Here is a 20,243-nt window from a genome sequence, read left to right on the forward strand (position 1 = left end):
TCTGGATGGCGGGGGTCGGAGCGGGTGTGGGCACGGAGGCGATCGGGTCCGCGCTGCCATTTTACATGGGCGGGCCAATTAAAGCCCACCCAGTGTACTTCACGACTCCCGTGCATAGCGTGAGTGGGTGGGCAGGGGCGGGCGCACTCAGCCCGCGGGGTCCAATGGCGACCCGGTGGCCTGTATTAAGGAAGGCTTGGCAGCCTTGGAAAGGCTGCTCGTAATGGCTGGGTGAAGGGCTCTGCAGAGGGGCAATGGAGGTTAGGCCATTAGGGCAGGCCAGTCCGGAGGGTATGGTATCGGGGCAGGCCAGGCCAGAGGGTAGAGCCAGTGTGCCCCTCGTTTTTCCGATGACTGCCTTGCTTCCCTCCTCGAGGAGGTGGCAGCACGATGGGAGGTGCTGGTTCCCTAGGACGGGAGGAGGAGGCTCCCACACACGATGAAACGTACCTGGAAGGTGGTGGCGGAGGTGGTGAGCTCCCAATGGTGTGGCGAACCTGGATTCAGCATCGCAAGCGCTTCAATGACTTGTTGCACTCGGGAAGGGTGAGGACAATGTTGGCATTGGTCACTTAACCCAGCAGGTTGGCTTTCCTCCCGCAGCACGCCCCCCCCCCACCCAAGTCTGAGTTTAATGACTGTATTGAATCATTGACGGCATGTGTCCTTTGCTGGGTGGGCCAGCAGGTACTGCCCATGCCGAGGTCAGCCTGAGAGGGTGGTGAAGAGATGGGTTCTGCGCCTGCAGCATGTGATACACTGAGGCCCACATAACTGTTTTGGGGGCAACCTGGAGGAGCTGCTCCTAGGCGCTGTGCTTAAACTGCAGGACATGTCCAAGTCAGGGTGATGACATGCTGGGAGGGGAGCTTCAAGGTGGTATGGCAATGAACCATCTGCTGCCCTCTGCGCTCCACGTTCTTGTGCCTCTTTGCTATGGAAGGATATACCTTGTGGTGCCTAATGTGATGTAGGCAGCATGTGGCCAAGGAGGGAGTGGGGAACAGGCTTAGCACCTTTGAGTGAGTGTTCTGCAGCAGCGGGGTGAGGAGGCTCTGGAGCCCTGCTATGCCCCACTCTGGTTGGGGTGGGCCGTGTGCGAAGAGAGGCCATGTACAATTTGCACAAATCAATGCTCTTCTCTCATTTTCTGCAGAAGAATGCTCATAATGCTGCAGAGTGTGCGAGGACTGGCGGCGGCCAGGTGCAGTTAGCCATTCTCAGCCAGTTTGAGCAGGAGGCCCTGCTTTTGGAGAGGTGCCATGCGTCCAGGTCTGCTGGTGTTGGTGAGGCTGGGGTGCCACAGTCGGGTATGTTTGCCCAGCAGTGAGGGCACCATTGTTCTCCAAACAGCCAAAGCACTGCTGAATGTTAAGTGATTTAATTTTGCAACATGGCTTGACCATTGCTAATGGAAGGATGAGCGCATAATGATCCGGGGGACAGGGATGCACTTTGTCATTGCCTCCACGTTAACTGATCCAATGTCCTTGTTCTTCCCTTCAGCATTAGCGGAGCAAGGCCTTGAGGAGGAGCAGCAGAGGCCCCTCTCACACCTGAGGGCTCTGAAGTCTCACCAGCATCGCACCATCTTTGCCAGGCAGGCACTAGCACAGATACTAGTGCCTTGGTGGGAGTTTGAACATCGGCTAGTATCCTGGGGCACAGCAGTGAGGGCACTTCACAGTCGCTGGAGGAGCTGGCAGAGACAGAGAGTGTCCATGGCGCCAACAGTTGGAGGACTGCAGGGAACCAGGTACATGTTCAGTCGGTGCCTGATGATGTGTCTCTGGAGTCGTCCGCGACGCAGCAGGGGCAGGAAATGTGGCCGGGTGTGCGGGAGCATCTGGCGGAGCCATGAGGCTATGCTTGGCTTTGTCTCCGTGGTGGAGGCGTCTACGCAGACGATCGCCAAAGCAATGAGCCACATGACCGAGCGCCATACGTCCTCCATGGAGACAGTGGCGACTCTCGTGGAAAGCCTCCTCCAGGAGACCCATCAAGGCCTCACATCGGCATTGACCTCAGCTGCTCAGCGCTAGTGTGGGAGATGGTGTGGGCACCATGTTTCCCAGCTCGGTGCCCATCCATCCACAGTGAGCAGGGAGGCCTGAAGCGACCTCACATCGGCGCAGCAGCTGCCTGTCATCTCTGGGGGTACCTCTCAGGGCACTCCGGATGAGGACAGCTGCTCCTCCACCCCTCTCCCAGTGATGAGGCATCCGATGAGGCTGCGACGACTGGGGAAATGCCAGCTGTGGAACTGGCAGGCCCCTTTCAGGCGGGGCCAGCACAGGCTCCACGGGCCAGAGGACGACTGCCAAGGTCATTGAGGCCAACAGGACAGCAGAGTCAGCAGGCTGCCTCAGATGCTGCTCCCAGCGAGCACCAAGATGTAGCACCCGGAAACGTAAACATAAGGCACCTTAGGCACACCACGGGTTTATCACTGGTGCTTTTGTGCTGGCCCAAGATGAGGTCTTTATGATTTGCTTTGAATTGGAACAACCTTGTCATTTTGTTTCATTATGTTTCTTTGTCTATGATATTAAATTCAGACATGTGACCATGGCTGAGGGTGCCTCTTTTCTTCTGCATGTGTATGGTTTCCAAAAATGTTAAGAGTGCTTTGTGGGACATTCATCTTTATTAACAAGGCCCTTAGTTCCTGTTCTCAACCTGGAAGATTTGACACTTAGGTATTGAGTATGGAGCCTACAGCCCAGGCTTGTGCTGGACGTCCATCTGTGGTGTGCTAGCTGAAAGTTCGTTGGATTAAAGCCTCCCAGGTGTCCCTGACTTCCTGTAGTATGCCCGGGTCAGCATCTACCCCCTCAGCATTTCCCTGTACGTGCTTATCCTCGGACTCACTGTTGGACTCATCGTGTGCAGCTACAGCCACTGTGTTGACGCCTTCATCGTCCACTGCGTCCCCCCTTTCCAGCGCAAGATTGTGGAGAGCGCAGCATGCAACCACCATCACAGAGACACAATCTGGGGGATATTGGGATCCGCCCCCGCAAGCAGTCCAGGCATCGGAAGCGCATCTTGAGAAGATTGATGATTCTCTCCACCACAGCCCTTGTGGAGGCATGGCTTCTATTGTACCGCTGCTCAGTTTCTGTTCTTGGATGCTGGAGAAGCGTCATGAGCCACCTTCTGAGGGGATAGCCCTTGTGACCCAGCAACCATCCAGCACTGAAGAGCCCCGGTACCTGGGAGTGTCTGAGGATGTAGGCATCGTGGGAGCAGCCTGAGTACCTTGCATAGACTTGCAAAATCAGCATTTCGTGATCACACACTATCTGCACGTTCATGGAGTGGAAGCCCTTCCTGTTGACGAACCACGCTCACCTGCTGGCGCCTTGATGGCCACATGTATGCAGTCTATTGCACCCTGGACGCGGGGGAAGCTAGCAATGGCCACGAAGCCTCTAGCTTGCTGTGTCTGGCTTGCGTGGTCCCAATGGAAGTGGATGAAGGTCAATGCACACCTGAACAATGTGTCTGTAACCTGCTTGACACAAGTGTGGACAGCTGATTGGGAGACACCGCAAAGATCACCCACTGACCCCTGGAAGGAGCCCGAGGCATAGAAGTTAAGGGCAGCTGTGACCTTTAGAGCCACTGGCAAGGTGTGTCCGTCCACACAGTTTGCAGAGATCTCAGGCCCAATCATCTGACAGATATAATTGGCTGTCTCCCGTGAGAGATGGAACCTCCTTCGGCACTGCACCTCAGACATACTGAGGTAGCTGCTTTGGTGCCTGTATACCCTGGCAGCAGGTTAGTGGTGACTTCTGCGGCCCCTTCCACTATGGTCTACCTTGTGACCCTGCACCCCTTGTGACTTCACTTGTCCTTCCAAAGTTGGCTCCCCTAGAGGCTGAATGTGCATTCTTGGTCTCCTCCCCCTTCCAGCCCTCCTTTCCTCCTCAGAGGAGGTGCCTCCAGTGGAGAGTTCAGCTCCCATTCCCAGGCTATGGGAAGGCTTCCAAAAACCTGCAGGCCCAAAACAGATTCCTCACTGCAGAGTGCTGACCTGAGGGTTAAGAGTCCAGCCAAAGCAGCTAGTATGCATTTTGAAGTATTGCAGATCACACAGGCAAGTTTCAAAAACTTTGAAAAATCAATACTTGAGAGAGCACAATTGCGACCCCACTGGGCCCTCTTATCCCGCCTGTGGATGAGGTTTATACAAATGTGTTGTACCCACTTGTTCATTGCGCCCGTGCACCAACCTGAAGATTGCATGGGCGCTGAAAAATCAGCGTCGATTAGTGAGTCAAGGGCCTTAAATGGCCTGTTAATTAATGGCGGGTGTGCAGCAGACATCATTGCGCGCCCGGCCAACAAAATATCATGATGGCGCGCTGTGATGTCGGGATGCTCGCCTGATGTCACCGCGCATCATGTTATGCATGGACGTGTGGGCCCCGCTCATGCACGCCGACCTGAAAATTCTGCCCACAGTTCCAAATTATGGGGCAAAATTTTTCGCTTCGCTGGTAGGCACGCACCCGACCCAACTGAACGTAAAATGATGCACGATGATGCCGGGCGAGTATCCTGATGTCATCGCGCACTCTCACGATATTCTGGCATGCACCTGTCGACAATTAAAAGGCCTATTAAGGCCATTAAAAAGTTAATTAAAATCAATTTTTTGCTGCCCATCCAACCTTATGGTTGGCGGGCAGACGAAAAAGGCCAAGCGGCTTTTGCACTTTTTTGGAAGCCTCATCCATGGGCGGGATGAGGCTTCCAAAAGCAAATAAAAATAAAATAAAAACTTTACTTTTTCATTAATAACATGTCCTTGGTCATGTGACAAAGTCACATGAGGGGACATGTTTCATTACATTTTTATTTTTTAAACTTTTTTCATATATCTTTATCTCCCTGAGGCAGCGCACAGGCTGCACAAGCACTGTCTCTCATGTTTCACCCTGGGCGGGCCTTAAATGGCCCACCAGCGTGAAATAGCCTTCCTGATCCGATCACGGGCGGCAGTTAGCTTCCCAACCGCCCCCACCGAGCCCACACACCAAGGGCAAAATTCTGGCCAAAGTAAACTTATAAACCAAAAGGTATAACCTTAAAACATATAAACCTCACAACTGTAACTATAAATATAAATCTCTTGTCAGTATGCACTTCCTATGAACTTTTCTCATTTCTGATTCTAATTGCATCAGTTACAACTCTCCATCTTTTGTGATGCTGTAGCACCTCAGTTTTATGACTCATAATGACAACGCTTGTATTTCCATAGCACCTTTAATGTAATAAAGCGTCCCAAGGCAGCTCACAGAATCATTATAAAACAAAATATGACACGTGACACATAAGGAGATATCAGGTCAGATGACCAAAACCTTGGTCGAAGAGGTAGGTTTTAAGGAGCATCAGAAAGGAGGAAAGTAAGTTAGCAAGACAGAGAGGTTTATGGCAGGAATTACAAAGTTTAGAATCCAGGAAGCTGAAGTCATGGCCACTAATTATGGAGCAGTTAAATCAGGGTTGCTGAAGAGGCCAGAATTTGATGAATGCAGACATCTCAGGAGGTTATGGGGCTGAAGGAGATTAAAGAGATAGAGAGGGGTGAGGCCAAGGAGAATTTGAAAACAAGGATTAGAATTTTATAATTAAGGTATTGCTTAACTGGGAGTTGATGTCAGCCAGCGAGAACATGGGTGTTGGGCGAATCAGACTTGGTTAAGTGAGTTAAGACAGTGTTCTGGATGACCTCAAGTTTAGAAGTGTAGAACGAGGGAGGCCAACCAAGAGTGCTTTGGAAAATCAAAAGGACTTTGGAATAGTGGACTCTAGCGGTAACAAGGGCTGATGCAGGGGTGAAGTCAGAGGATGCTACAGAGGTCTAAGTGATAGGGTGGATATGTGATTGTATGCTCAACTTGGGACCAAAAATGAAACCAAGGTCCCAGCTCCTCAGCATACACTTCAGAGAAATTGTTACTCTTGTATTTAACTATAAATAGCAACAATAAATCAACATATAATATGAAAATAAGGGAAAGATTTATGACTTCATAATGGGAACTTAATTATATCTGTATGCCCTGATCCAAGTATCCCCTGTCCTCTAACTCCACTTCACCTGAAGTGAACTTGAACTACACTGAACTTGACTCTCCGTGAAACACCATGGATGATCAACTAGTGCTGCTTAAAAAGTAAGTTAACCATAATTAACATCATGTAGCAAACATGACACTCTACAATTATACAGTCAATAGAAAAAAATAGTGCTCAAAAGATCAGTTGAATTGCATTAGGAACATTGGCAGTGAACAGTCCTGATCTTAAGGAGATGTAAATAACATAATTAAACCTCCATATTAGAATCTTGACTTTTTTCTTAAGTTGCAGTGATATTGTATACATTTTATTATAGCCACCGTCCGCAAAAGAAAATGACAAGTGCAGACTTAGTGCTTCACATAATCATGTTGTACAAATTACTGAAATATACCTAACACATTAGGAAAGTTAACACTAAAATAACACATGAGTATTCTTAAATTAGTGGGCAGATGAGTTGAATTACTAAAGGGTTTTCTTTAATGTTATGCTTAATAATAGCTCTAGCCTAATTCTACATCACCCCTGATTGGCCACTATTAACTATTGGAGCAAAAGGAAGTTGTGTTGAGAGAGCCTGGTTAATTCCATGATATGATTGCTACATATTTGATAACAGGAAATGGATTCAAAATAATTGTGTTCTATGATAATTACAAAGAATTGCTAGTAACGTTCTCACTTTTGAATTTATCCCCTGACCTACAGGTGACCCTGCTAAACTTCATGATTACTACTGAGGGGATGCAAGACCAGCTTCTTGGTATTGTAGTGGCCAGAGAAAGGCCAGACTTAGAAGATGAGAAGCAGGCTTTAATTTTGCAAAGTGCAGAAAACAAAAGGTATCTAAAAAAACCTTCTAGAGCAATGCATATAACATCCAATTTTTCTCTTTCACTTTGTGTGATAAAAGCAATGATGTTGAACTAAATGCTGTTTTTGTTAATAAACAATAGAGAAAGACTTTTAAAGGAAAAGCGTCATAAGTACTGTGACCAAAAGTGGTGAAACAGCATAATAATTTGAACGTGGGTGCATGTGGTACCACCATGCCGTTTTTGGCAACATACAAAATTAGTGTACTGCGGTGATTGGAGAAGTGCAGACAAAGGGAAGAAAGTGCTTTGTCATTCAGTGTCATATCCACCAATGCCTACCCTCTAACCCCCAATGGCAACTGGAGTACTGGAAGAAGTTCATTGATCTCACCAATACACCAATATAAGTGGAGGAATTTAGCATGCAACAATGCTCTATAATAAACATGTTTTTCATGCATTTTGCCCATAATGCCTTGAAAACCATTTAGAACTTGCCAACAATCTGCAAGAGGTACCAGAATACCATTTACATCCCCTTCCTTATGCTACATGTTCTTTCATTTATGTACAGTTCCTGCAGCACAAGTATAACCTATTCTCAAAATATACCCTGAATGTATATGTGTTCACATGCTGCTCATTTATCTATCTTACTTCCCTTTCTGTTGTGCCCTTCTAGATGTGCCACAGAAATCAAATGGATCGAATCCCACTGCTTCTTGACTATGCAATTTCCTGTTCACACACTCTGCCAGTCACATTTTCACTCCTAAGCACCAGGCCAGAGATTCCCACTTAAAGTAGTCTGTGATATGGAAATAAGTGCACAATTATGCACAGAGCAGGTTTAGTGCAGAGGATTTGGGACTGGAAGATAAAGAGGCTCTTCTTCCCGGAGAGTCAGGCTACATCTGCTCTCAGCTGAAGACCTCGAGATGCAGATCTTAAGCGTTGTGTTTATAAGAAGGATGCTTGTGTTTTAGTATCTAATAGGTTCTGTTGATGGATGTTAAATATCTAGTAGTTTAAGGTAATAAGGTGAACAGGTGTTGGGTATTGATTATACCCAGATTATACTCAGGTGTGTATATAAAGAAGAGTCAGCCAGCACTGGAGTGGATTGTATTAGAGTAGAGAGAAAAAAAAACCTCTTTGGCAAGCAATAAACAGTCTCCACCATAGCGTCCTAGTCTGTGTCTTCTTCATCACCTGGCTTGGGAGTTTCTCTGGCATTAATAGCAGAGGATGATTGCTTGGAAGTGAAGATTGGGGACTGAGATTGACTTCCAGACAGAAGGTTAGTGTTGGAGTTATTTTTTTTTTTGAGAGAAGACTGCAATTGGAGACTCTCTGAAGAAAGATGACCGAAACCAGGTATAAGGTGGCAGGCTATGATTTTCCACCACTGTTTTGTGAAACAGAGCTTTACGATCAATGGAAGAATGAAGTAGATATATGGACACAGATCATGTTCTTACCAAAGAAAAAGCAAGGTATGGCTTTGGCACTTTCACTTCCCATCAGGATCAGGTGCAAAGTATTTTCAGAGTTAGAGGCTCATCATTTGGACACCGAAGAAGTTTGGATATTCTCTTAACATTAATGGACAAAATTGATAAGAATGATGACTTATTCAATGCCTACAAGGTGTGATCAGACTTGGACCAATTTAGAAAAAAAAGGGCAATTCTTCCATAGAATACATCATGGAGCTTAACTGACTATATTGGAGATTGCAGTGATTCCACATGGAAATTCCTAAATCATCACTTGCCTTTAAATTATTGAACTGTGCTGGGTTATCAAACGTAGATAGACTTTTTGTATTAACTGGCATTAGATTCAAAGAGAAAGAAACGCTTTTGGATCAAATGTCCAAAGTCTTAAAAAAATTTCTGGGAAAGCATTTATTTCCGGCTGCTTTTATGGTGCAAGTGGTCTCTTCAGCAGTGGCACCAAAGATGGAGGGTACAATACTAGCAGCATTTCGAGGCCCTTTGAAAACTGAGCCCAAATGCCTGTATTAAAGAAGAATTACAAACAAAAAGTATGAGGACAGTGACCCTTTTGGGAGCAATAACAGGCGGCGGGAGTTCAGCAATTATGGAAGAAGGATGAACCCCAGGTCATCAAATGCTTCAGATGCGGTTCTAAGTATCATTGTGCATTGAATTGCCCAAAAATGAAAAACAGGGTTTTTGAGACAACATATGACGTGAAAGGGATGGAAGGCCAGGAGGACGATACTGATCATTCAGAAGGAATTGTATTGGTCACCAGAAGCTTCAGCCGATAATGAGTATCTTAGTCGCAGATTTGTTCAATTGCACAGTTCTAGATGGTGGGTGTACACCCACAGCATGTGGAGTGGACTGGCTAACGTGTTACATAGATTCTTTAAATAAGGAAAACCGAAGTAAAGCCAAAAAATATGACAGTTCTACTTGTTTCAGATTCAGTGATGGTAACACATTGAAAATACTAAAAAGAATAGTAATTCTGTGTAAAATAGTAGGGGTAAATCACTTTATCAGTACTGATGTGGTATCGAGTGAAATACCCTGACTGTTAAGGAAACCTTCAATGAAAAAGGCACAAATGAAGTTGGACATAGAGCATGATAAAGCAATTGTTTTTGAGAGATCTGTAGATTTGCAACTTACACAGTCGGGACATTATAGGCCTTTAAGGCCAATCATCTCTAGACAGAATGTTAAAGAGGTATTAATGGCAGCTGGGGATAGGGATTTAAAGGAAATAAAGCAAATTATTACAAAACTACATTGACAATTTGCACATCCCTCTGGCCATAGGTTGAAGATTCTGTAAAAGGATGCAGAGGTACTGGATGAGGAATGAACTAGATTTGTTAGTGAAATTCATGATATTTGTAAAAGTAAAGGAGAATGCCATCGCGACCTATAGTAAGTCTTCCATTGGAGAGAGACTTTAATGAAACTGTAGTGATGGACCTCAATATGTGGGATAAAGAAAAAAATATATTTTTCTTCTACATTTTGTAGATGTAGCAACTAGACTTAGTCTGTCAATGATAATTTACAGAAAAGACAAAAAGGTAATTAACAAAATAATGGAAAGATGGATAGGAACAGGGCTGGGAGCACCAGCTAAATTCTTAATGGATAATGAAGGAGAATTTGCCAATGATGAATTCAGGAGTATGTGTGAAAATTTGAATATTGTGGCAATGCATACAGCAGCATTAAGTACTTTTAGCAATGGAATATCTGAGAGAAATCACACCGTGATTGACGAAATGCTCTGAAAAATTTTAGCTGACCAACTGAATTGTAAATTGCCAACTGCTTTAGCGTGGACAGTAGATGCAAAAAACATGCTTCAGTTGGTTGGGGGCTACAGCCCCCTATCAATTAGTTTATGGCAGAAATCTGAAGATACCTTCAATGATGGACCACCCCCTGGCTTTGTAGGGGACTACTATTAGTTTAACTTTTTCAGAACATTGGAATGCCATGCATGCAGGGAGGAGAGCATTTATTAAGGCGGATGTTTCAGAAAAAATCAGAAGACCTTTGAGATCTTGAACCCTGAATTCATCATTGGCAAATCCTCCTTCATTATCCATTAAGAATTTAGTTGGTGCTCCCAACCCTGTTCCTATCCATCTTTCCATTATTTTATTGTTAATTACCTTTTTGTCTTTCCTGTAAATTATCATTGACAGACTAAGTCTGGTTGCTACATCTACAAAATGTAGAAAAAAAATCTATATTTTTCTTTATCCCATATTTTGAGGTCCATCACTACAGTTTCATTAAAGTCTCCCTCCAATGGAAGACTTATTATAGGTCACGATGGCATTCAGAATTAATTTCTGAATCAGAAATTAATTTTAAGCTTGGGGACAGGGTGTATTATAAAAGAGAAGGATAGAAAGAATGGAGAGGCCCTGGAAAAGCTAGAGGCACTGATGACAAAACGATTATCTTACAACATGGTAACCAAACTGTTAGAGTAAATTCCACGTGGCTTACTGGTACTGATTACACATTGATGAACCTGAACGGAGGATGGAAACTGAAGATGCACCAAGCACTTCACGCACACACGCTGGACCTTTATGAACAGCAGATTGTGGCAGATAACGGGTTAACTGAGCGCAGACCAAGTGACAGTGAAGACCAGGATAGGGCCATTTATCACAAAGGTCAACTGCTAAAAGTTGGAACTAGGATGGCATACATGCCAGAAGGGGCTGGTGAGTGGAGGGAAGCCGCCATAGTAGGAAGGGCTGGAAACGTCATAGAAATACAAGAACTGGCTGAATGTGCAAGACAAGGGGCGGAATATTACATCTATGGATTGACAGAAGGAAGTAAAAATATGGAAAGCCAGAAAACATAGTGTAAGTTCCAACACTGGGCCTAATGGTGATTACAGCACAAGGAAAAGATCAAGAACTTGTGAAAGGAAGTCTTTTCACAGGAGGGACAGATCAAGAAGTAGTAGTAGTCCAGATAGGGGCAAGAGATCTAGTAGGGGGCATAATTTAACAAGAGCAAGGACCAAAGACCAGATGAGGAGTGACACAAGAAGTAGGAGCCCCTACGATAGACAAACTCTTGTGGCTACTAACAAGTTAAATAGTAAATTGATAAAGGAGGCAAAAAAAAGAATTTGACAGTTGAAAAGTGTCTGGCATTTACACGGAGGTGCCAGACAAATGGCAGCCAGCATTGTCCCATAGATGAATATGTATGGAGAAAGTACTCCTGATAGCACGTACAAAGCTAAGGCCAGACTTGTAGCTCGGGGAACAAAAACAGAAATACCTGGAAAAACTCAGCAGGTCTGGCAGCATCGGTGGAGAAGAGCAAAGTTGACGTTTCGAGTCCTCATGACCCTTCAACAGAACTAAGTAGAAATAGGAAAGGGGTGAAATATAAGCTGGTTTAAGGGGGGTGGGGGGAAGAAGAGGCGGGGTTGTTGGGACAAGTAAGCAGTGATAGGAGGAGGTAACCAAAAGATGTCACAGACAAAAGAACAAAGAGGCGTTGAAGGTGGTGATATTATCTAAAAGAATGTGCTAATTAAGAATGGAGAGCAGGACAAGCAAGATAGCTCTAGTAGGGGTGGGGTGAAATAAACCATGGAATACATTTAAAAATAATGGAAATAGGTGGGAAAAGAAAAATCTATATAAATTATTGGAAAAAACAAAAGGGAGGGGGAAGAAACGGAAAGGGTGTGGGGATGGAGGAGGGAGTTCATGATCTAAAGTTGTTGAACTCAATATTCAGTCCGAAAAGCTGTAAAGTGCCTAGTTGGAAGATGAGGTGCTGTTCCTCCAGTTTGCGTTGAGCTTCACTAGAACAATGCAGCAAGCCAAGGACAGACATGTGGGCAAGAGAGCAGGGTGGGGTGTTAAAATGGCAAGCGACAGGGAGGTCTGGGTCATGCTTGCGGACAGACCGAAGGTGTTCTGCAAAGTGGTCACCCAGTCTGCATTTGGTCTCTCCAATGTAGAGGAAACCTGATTGGGAGCAACGAATGCAGTAGACGAAGATGGGGGAAATGCAAGTGAAATGCTGCTTCACTTGAAAGGAGTATTTGGGCCCTTGGACGGTGAGGAGAGAGGAAGTGAAGGGGCAGGTGTTGCATATTTTGTGTTTGCATGGGGAGGTGCCGTGGGTGGGGGTTGAGGAGTAGGGGGTGATGGAGGAGTGGACCAGGGTGTCACGGAGGGAATGATCCCTACGGAATGCCGCCGGGGTGGGTGAAGGGAAGATGTGTTTGGTGGTGGTATCATGCTGGAGTTGGCAGAAATGGCGGAGGATGATCTTTTGAATGCGGAGGCTGGTGGGGTGATAAGTGAGGACAAGGGGGACCCTACAGAGCTACCTTGCTTGTCCTGCTCTCCATTCTTAATTAGCACATTCTTTTAGATAATATCACCACCTTCAACACCTCCTTGTTCTTTTGTCTGTGACATCTTTTGGTTATCTCCTCCTATCGCTGCTTACTTGTCCCAATAACCCCCACCCCCCACCTTAAACCAGCTTATATTTCACCCCTTTCCTATTTCCACTTAGTTCTGTTGAAGGGTCATGAGGACTCGAAACATCAACTTTGCTCTTCTCCGCCGATGCTGCCAGACCTGCTGAGTTTTTCCAGGTATTCCTGTTTTTGTTTTGGATTTCCAGCATCCGCAGTTTTTTGTTCTTATCTTGTAGCTCGGGGATTTGAGGAACAGCTGGGTGCCAGCAGGAAAAGTAAGTTTAAGGATTTTCCTAGCACTTTTAGTGACATGCTCGTGGGAATGTAAATCCATTGATGTCCAAGTTGCATTTTTGCAAGGGGAACAATTCCAAAGAGGTATTCTTAAAGCCTCCAAAAGAAGCTGGAGATATAAAGGGGAAATTATGGAAGCTAAACAAGTGTGGTCATGGGCTAAACGATGCATCCAGGGTATGGTATTTTTCAGTTGGCTCCGTCCTACTAAAAGCTGGTTGTATTCAGCTAAAAGCTGATCCAGCAATGTTTTAGTACTTTTTACTATGAAGGAAAACTAGCAGGCAAGTTCTTAATACACATTGATGATTTTCTGTGGGGTGGATCAATGGCACTTGAGAAATTTGTGATAAAATTATAAAGGAATTCAAAATTGGAAGCTGGGCTTCTGGAGCTTTTAAGTATATAGGGTTGGACATTAGGCAGACTAAGTTGGGAATAACCCTGAATCAACAGTCTTACCTAGGGAACGTTAATAGGATCCCAATAAATTGGGCCAGGTCCTTAGAAAAGGAAGACTCTACAACCAAGAAAGAAGCAGATCAATTAAGAAGCTTAATTGGGCAATTAAACTGGTTATGCACACAAACTAGACCAGATACGTGCTATGATATATTAGAATTGAGCACCATGCTGAAATGTGCTACTGTTGGGTAAGTGCTAAAAACAAATAAGACATTGAAGAAATTAAGTTTAAAAGAGTGTCCGCTCAGATTTCCCGACCTGGGTGACCCAGAAGTGGTGTCATTTTCAGTGACACCTCACACGCTAACCTTTCAGTGGTTGTTCGAGTACAATAGGATTCATTATATTTTTAGTGGGAGGAAACGACAAATGTCCATTAGCCTGGAAATCGCAAAAAATAAAGAGAATAGTTAAAAGCACCTTAGTTGCAGGGACTCTTGCGCTGGTAGGAGTGACAGATATGGCTATGTATTTATCAAGTATTTTAAACGTACTCCTATATAAGGGGCAACGGGGAAAATTGTGCCTATAGAATGCTATCTAGATAACTGTTTGCTCTGGGACAATGTTCATTCGACAAAGAGTGTCACAGAAAAGAGGTTGAGGATTGACCTTGCGAGTATAAAAGAGATACTAGAAAGAAGGGAGATTTCCAAAATAAAATGGATTGACGCAAGTCACCAGCTGTCAGATTGTTTCACAAAAAGAATTGTTTGTCCAAAGAGGGACATCTTGTGTTATAATGGATAACATGGAAATTTTCATGTTGTAATCTTATTTAATTTTTTTTTCAAGACAAAAGGAATATGGAGCATTTTAAAGATTGATTGTATGAAAAGATAACATATAGAAACATGTATTATCATTTTGTATCTTTTCCTATGAATAGTTTTTGTTTGCATATCAATTTAATTTAAAGAAATGAAGGAAATCTGTTACTATCTAATAGATTCTATTGATGGATGTTAAGTACCTAGTAGTTCAAGGTAATTTTTAAGGGAGAGCTAGATAGATTCTTGATTAACAAGGGGGTGAAAGGTTATCGGGGTAGGCAGGAATGTGGGGTTGAGATTACATTCAGATCAGCCATGATCTTATTGAATGGCAGAGCAGGCTCGAGGGGCCGAGTGACCTACTCCTGCTCCTAATTCGTATAAAATGAACAGATGTTGGGTATTGATTAGTTAATTATACTCAGAGGAGAAGAGAGAGAAGGGGGTGAGGAGGGAGAAGAGAGAGAAAGCGTATATAAAGAAGAGTCAGCCAGCCCCAGAGGGGGATATAAAGACGAGTCAGCCAGCCCCAGAGATGGATTGTGTTAGAGTGGAGAAGTAATCTCTGTGGCAAGCAATAAACAGTCTCCGCCAAAGCATCCTGGTCTCATTGTCTTCTTCACAACCTGGTTTGGGAGTTTCTCTGGCATTGTGGAGGATAAAATATATATGTATGCATTGAGAATGATACCCTAGAATGTGATGTAGAAACTGGCTGAGTTGGAGCAGTATATCAATAGAATCTATGGCAACAGAATGGATGAGAGTTCAGTACCAGTCAATTCTAGTGTGGGTGGTAACTTCAGAATGATCAGCGGCTGAGTGCTCTCCCCTCTCAATGAAGTACAGTCACACCTTCTGGGATGGAAGTATGACTGCTGCAATAGACGCCTTAAATAACAGAATGGGAATGGGTGTCTCTTACAGCCTCCAAATGATTGGAAATTAAAAACAGACCACTTGTTCCCAGGTCTTCAGAAATCTGATGCTATTTCGGCAGTTTTCCAGTGACTCAATGGCCATCTGGCACTTAAGCTCAGTACTAATGATTGTTGTGTAATCTCAGGATGATGACCATGGGCAGAATTTTCCCATTGGCGTGCGGGGGCAGGCCCCGCACACTGACGCAGAAAATGACGCCCGGTGATGTCTGGCGAGCGTCATGGCACACCATCGCAATATTTCGGTGGGCAGGCGCGTGATGATCTCCGATACATGCCTGCCATTAATTAACGGGCCACTTAAGGCCCTTGAGGCACCAATTGATGGCAATTTTTTGGGGCCCGCGTGATCTTCAGGTCGTCGCACGGGCACAATGGGCAGGTGGGTAGGACACATTTGTATAAACCTCATACACGGGCGGGATAAGAGGGGTCAGTGGGGTCGCGAATGTGCTCAGATATTTAATTTGGAAAGTTACTGACACTTGCCTGTGTGAGTAGAAATACTTCAAAACTCATACCAGCTGCTTGGACACAACTCACAACCTTCAGGTCAGCACTCTACAGCGAAGATCCTTTTTGGGGCCTGCAGGTTTCAGGAAGCCTTTCCTTAGCCTGGGAATGGGAGTTGTGCTCTCCACTGGAGGCACCTCCTCTGAGGAATGGAGGGCCAGAAGGGGGAGGAGGCCAGGAGTGCACATTCAGCCTCCAGGGGAGCCACCTTTGGGAGGGGAGGTGCAGGCACAAGATGCGCAGGGCCAACGGGAAGTCCAAGGTGGAAGGGGCCGCAGAAGACGCCACTATCCTGCTGCCAGGGTATACAGGCAGCAAAGCAGCTACCTCAATATGTCTGAGGTGCAGTGCCAAAGGAGGCTCTGACTGTTAAGGGAGACTATCTGTCAGATGATAGGCCCTGAGATCTCCACTAACTGTGTGGGCGGACACCCCATGCCAGTGGCTCTGAAGGTCACAGCTGCCCTCAACTGCTATGCCTCTGGCTCTTTCCAGAGGTTAATGGGTGATCTTTGTGATGCCTCCCAATCAGCTGTCCACACTTGTGTCAAGCAGGTGACAGGTGCTCTGTTCAGGCATGCATTGACGTCTATCCACTACCGCTGGGATCAGGCCAGCTAGACACAGCGAGCCAGAGGCTTTGTGGCGATTGCTGGCTTCCCCCATGTCCACGTTGCAATAGACTGCACACATGTGGCCATCAAGGCACCAGCAGTGAGCCCGGTGCCTTCGTCAACAGGAAGGACTTCCACTCCATGAACGTGCAGATAGTGTGTGATCACAAGCTGCAGATTTTGCAAGCCTGTGCAAGGTACCCAGGCAGTTCCCACGACGCCTACATCCTCAGACACTCCCAGGTGACGGGGCTTTTCAATATCCACCCTGGCTGAATGGATGGCTGCTGGGTGATAAGGGCTATCCCCTCAGAAGGTGGCTCATGACGCCTCTCCGCCATCCAAGAACTGAAGCTGAGCAGCGCTACAATAGGAGCCGCGCCGCCACAAGGGCTGTGGTGGAGAGAACCATCGGTCTTCTCAAGATGTGCTTCCGATGCCTGGACCATTCAGGGTGCGCACTCCAGTACCCCTAGACCGTGTGTTGCTGATAGTGGTTGCATGCTGCGCTCTCCACAATCTTGCGCTGGAAAGGGGTGACGCTGTGGATGAAGAAGATGTAGACGCAGTTGTTGCGGCTGCACACGATGAGCCCAGCAGTGAGTCTGAGGATGAGTATGCACAGGGAAATGCTGAGGGGGTAGACGCTGACCCGGGCATAATCCAGGAAGGCAGGGACACCCGGGAGGCTTTAATCCAACGAACCTTCAGCTAGGAGGTTCCTCAGATGGGCCTTCAACAAAAGCCTGTGCTGCAGGCTCCACACTTGATACCTGAGTGCAAAACCTGCCTGGATAGGAACATTAACTAAGGGCCTTATCAGTAAAGCTCAATGTGACACAACTCACTCATAACATCATGGATAACCATCCACCTGCAGAGGAAAAGAGTCACCCTCATCCATGGTCACATGTCTAAATTTAATGATCCAACTAATCATGACCTCAATGCGGGGCAACACAAAAGAACCAGTGAGAAACCCGTGGTGTGCCTAAGGTGCCTCAAATTTACACTTTCATGTGCTACGTCTTGGTGCTCCCCCCTCGCTGGCACTGACATCTGAGACAGCCTGCTCACTGTGCTGTCCTGTTGGCCTCGATGACCTTGGCGGCCGTCCTCTGGCCCGTTGAGCCTGTGCTGGCCTCGCCTGGGAAGGACTGGCCAGTTCCACAGCTGGCATCTCCCCAGTCGCCGCAGCCTCATCGGATGCAACAGTCACTGGCAGAGGGGCTGAGGAGCTGCTGCTCTCATCCAGAATGCCCTGAGAGGAGCCCGTAGAGACGACAGGCAGCTGCTGCGCCGACATGAGGTTGCTTCGGATCTCCCTGCTCACCTTAGATGGGTGGGCACTGAGCTGGGGAACTTGGTGCCTAGACCATCTCCCACACTGGCACTGAGCAGCTGAGATCAATGCCGATGTGAGGGCTTGCTGGCCCAAGCGCATCCCCAGGAAGCCCTGATTGGCCTCCTGGAGGAGCCTCTCCATGAGAGTCGCCAGTGTCTCCATGGAGGAAGCAAGGCGCTCGGCCATGAGGCTCATTGCACGGCGATGGTCCGCGTGGGCTTCTCCACCACAGAGACCAAGCCAAGCATAACCTTGTGTATCTCCGCCAGATCCTCCCGCACACCCTGCTGGACTTCCAGCGTTTGCTGCCTCACGGATAACTCCAGAGGCACATCAGCCACTGACTGAGCATATGCCTGGTCCCCTGCGATCCTCTGACTGCTGGCAACATGGGCGCACTCTGTCTCCGCCAGCTCCTCCAGCAACTGTGAAGTGCCCTCACCGCTGTGCCCCAAGACACTAGCCGATGATCTAATTCCCATCGAGGTGCTAGTATCTGTGCTGGTGCTTGCCTGGCAGAGATGGCATGATGCTGGTGGGTCAGAGACTTCAGGGCCCTCAGGTGTGAGAGGGGGACTCTGTGCCTCCTCCTCCCGGCCCTGCTCCACTGATGCTGAAAGGAAGAACAAGGACATTTGATTAGTTAACGTGGAGACAATATCAATGTGCGTCCCTGTTTCCTGGATCATTATGCGCTCATCCTTCCATAAGCAATGGTCAACCCATGTTGCAAACTTCAATCACTGAACATTGATTAGTGCCATGGCAGCTGGGACACTAATGGTGACCTCCGTGTTGGGCAAACATACCTGCCTGTGGCACCCCCGCCTCACCGACACCAGTGGACCTGGGCACATGGCGCCTCCCCACATCGAGGGCCTCCTGATCGAACCTGGTAATGATCGCCAATTGGGCCAGCCCTCTGCCAGTCCTCAACCGCTCGGCAGCATTATGAGCATTCTTAAACTGAAAAGGAGAGAAGAGCATTGATTAATGCAACTTGTACCTGGAATCTCTTCACTGCTGTCCCACCCCGACAAGAATGGGACATTGCAGGGCTCCAGTGCCTCTTCACCCTGCAGCTACCGCTCACCCACACAAAGATGTCAGGCCTGTACCTACATCACATTTGGCACCACATGGGCTCACCTTGCAAAGCAAGGAGGCACAAGCACATGGAACGCAAAGGCCAGCAGATGGATCAATGGCCCGCCACCTGGAAGCTCCCCTCCTGGTATGTCAGCACCCTGACTTTGACATGTCTTGCAGTTTCAGCACGGTGCCTAGGTGCAGATCCTTCAGGTTGCCCCCAGTACAGTAATGTGGGTGTCACTGTATCACGTGCTGCGGGTGCTAAACCCATCTCATCACCACCCTCTCAGGGTGACCTAGGCACGGGCAATATCTGCTGGCTCACCCAGCGAAGGGCACATGCCATCAACGATTCAATGAAGTAACTACACTCAGGGTTTGGGGGGGTGGGCGGCCAGGGTGTGGAAAGCCTACCTGCTGGGTTAAGTGACCAATGCCAACATGGTACACACCCTTCCCAAGCGCAAGAGATCATTGAAATGCTTGCGGTACTGGATCCGGGTGCGTCGCACCATGTTGTGGGAGCTCATTATCTCTGCCACCACCTTCCAGGCACTTTGGTCATGTGGGGGGAGCCTCCTCCTGCCGTGCTGCCACCTCCTCGAGGAGGGCAGTAAGGCAGTCGCCTGAGAAACGAGGGGCACAGTACTCCCCTGTCCTTCCCTCCTGCCTGGCCTGCTCACCAGCAGCGCTCTGCGGAGCCCTTCTTCTGGCCATGTTTGACAGCTTTTGCAAGACTGCAGGAGCTCCTTTAAACAGGCCACTGGGTCGCCATTGGACCCGGTGGTCATAGCAGTCCTGCCGCAGCCCACCCACTCTTGCTGTCCTTGGGAACTGCGTTTCACGCTGAGTGGGCCTTAATTGGCCCACCCGCGTAAAATGGTGGCGCCGACCCGATCGAAAATTCTGCCTCATATGTGTGCCTTTCCACCAGTCCTCTAAAATTTCCACATCTGTGGTAGAATGTAGCCAGGATCAGGACAACAGCAGATGAAATACAGCCTGAAGCAGGTCTTTCTTGAACATCAGATCATTTAAGAAGAGAGCCACTTCAATCCTTAATGAATCTTGGAGGAAAACCACTTCACAATCTCCTTCTCCGATGATGCAGATTAGAATTGAAAGGATTAAGATTTGCAGACACCGAGGGGAAACATAGAGGAAAAAGAATAGGCAAGCACATGTATATTTTTCCATTTTAAAAAAAATTACTTGCACAGCAGTTAAAGATGCAAACTGTCTTTTGGCCAGTTGGGGGAAAGCTTTGAGAAAAGGCCTATTCCAGCTGCTGCCATTGTGCT

At 47.0% G+C, this 20,243-nt stretch overlaps 1 protein-coding gene across 1 annotated transcript in view; it reads left to right on the forward strand.

The window, feature by feature from the left end:
• The window catches only part of dnah7 (dynein, axonemal, heavy chain 7), a 614,695-nt gene that overhangs the window by 425,601 nt on the left and 168,851 nt on the right, over window positions 1-20,243 (forward strand). The window contains exon 49 of the mRNA XM_078551851.1: window positions 6,814-6,947. Within this exon, the coding sequence (XP_078407977.1) occupies window positions 6,814-6,947 (134 nt within the window). The remainder of the gene's footprint in view (window positions 1-6,813; window positions 6,948-20,243) is intronic.

Source organism: Cetorhinus maximus, chromosome 11 (genome assembly GCF_964194155.1).
Source record: "Cetorhinus maximus chromosome 11, sCetMax3.hap1.1, whole genome shotgun sequence".
Taxonomy (NCBI): domain Eukaryota; kingdom Metazoa; phylum Chordata; class Chondrichthyes; order Lamniformes; family Cetorhinidae; genus Cetorhinus; species Cetorhinus maximus.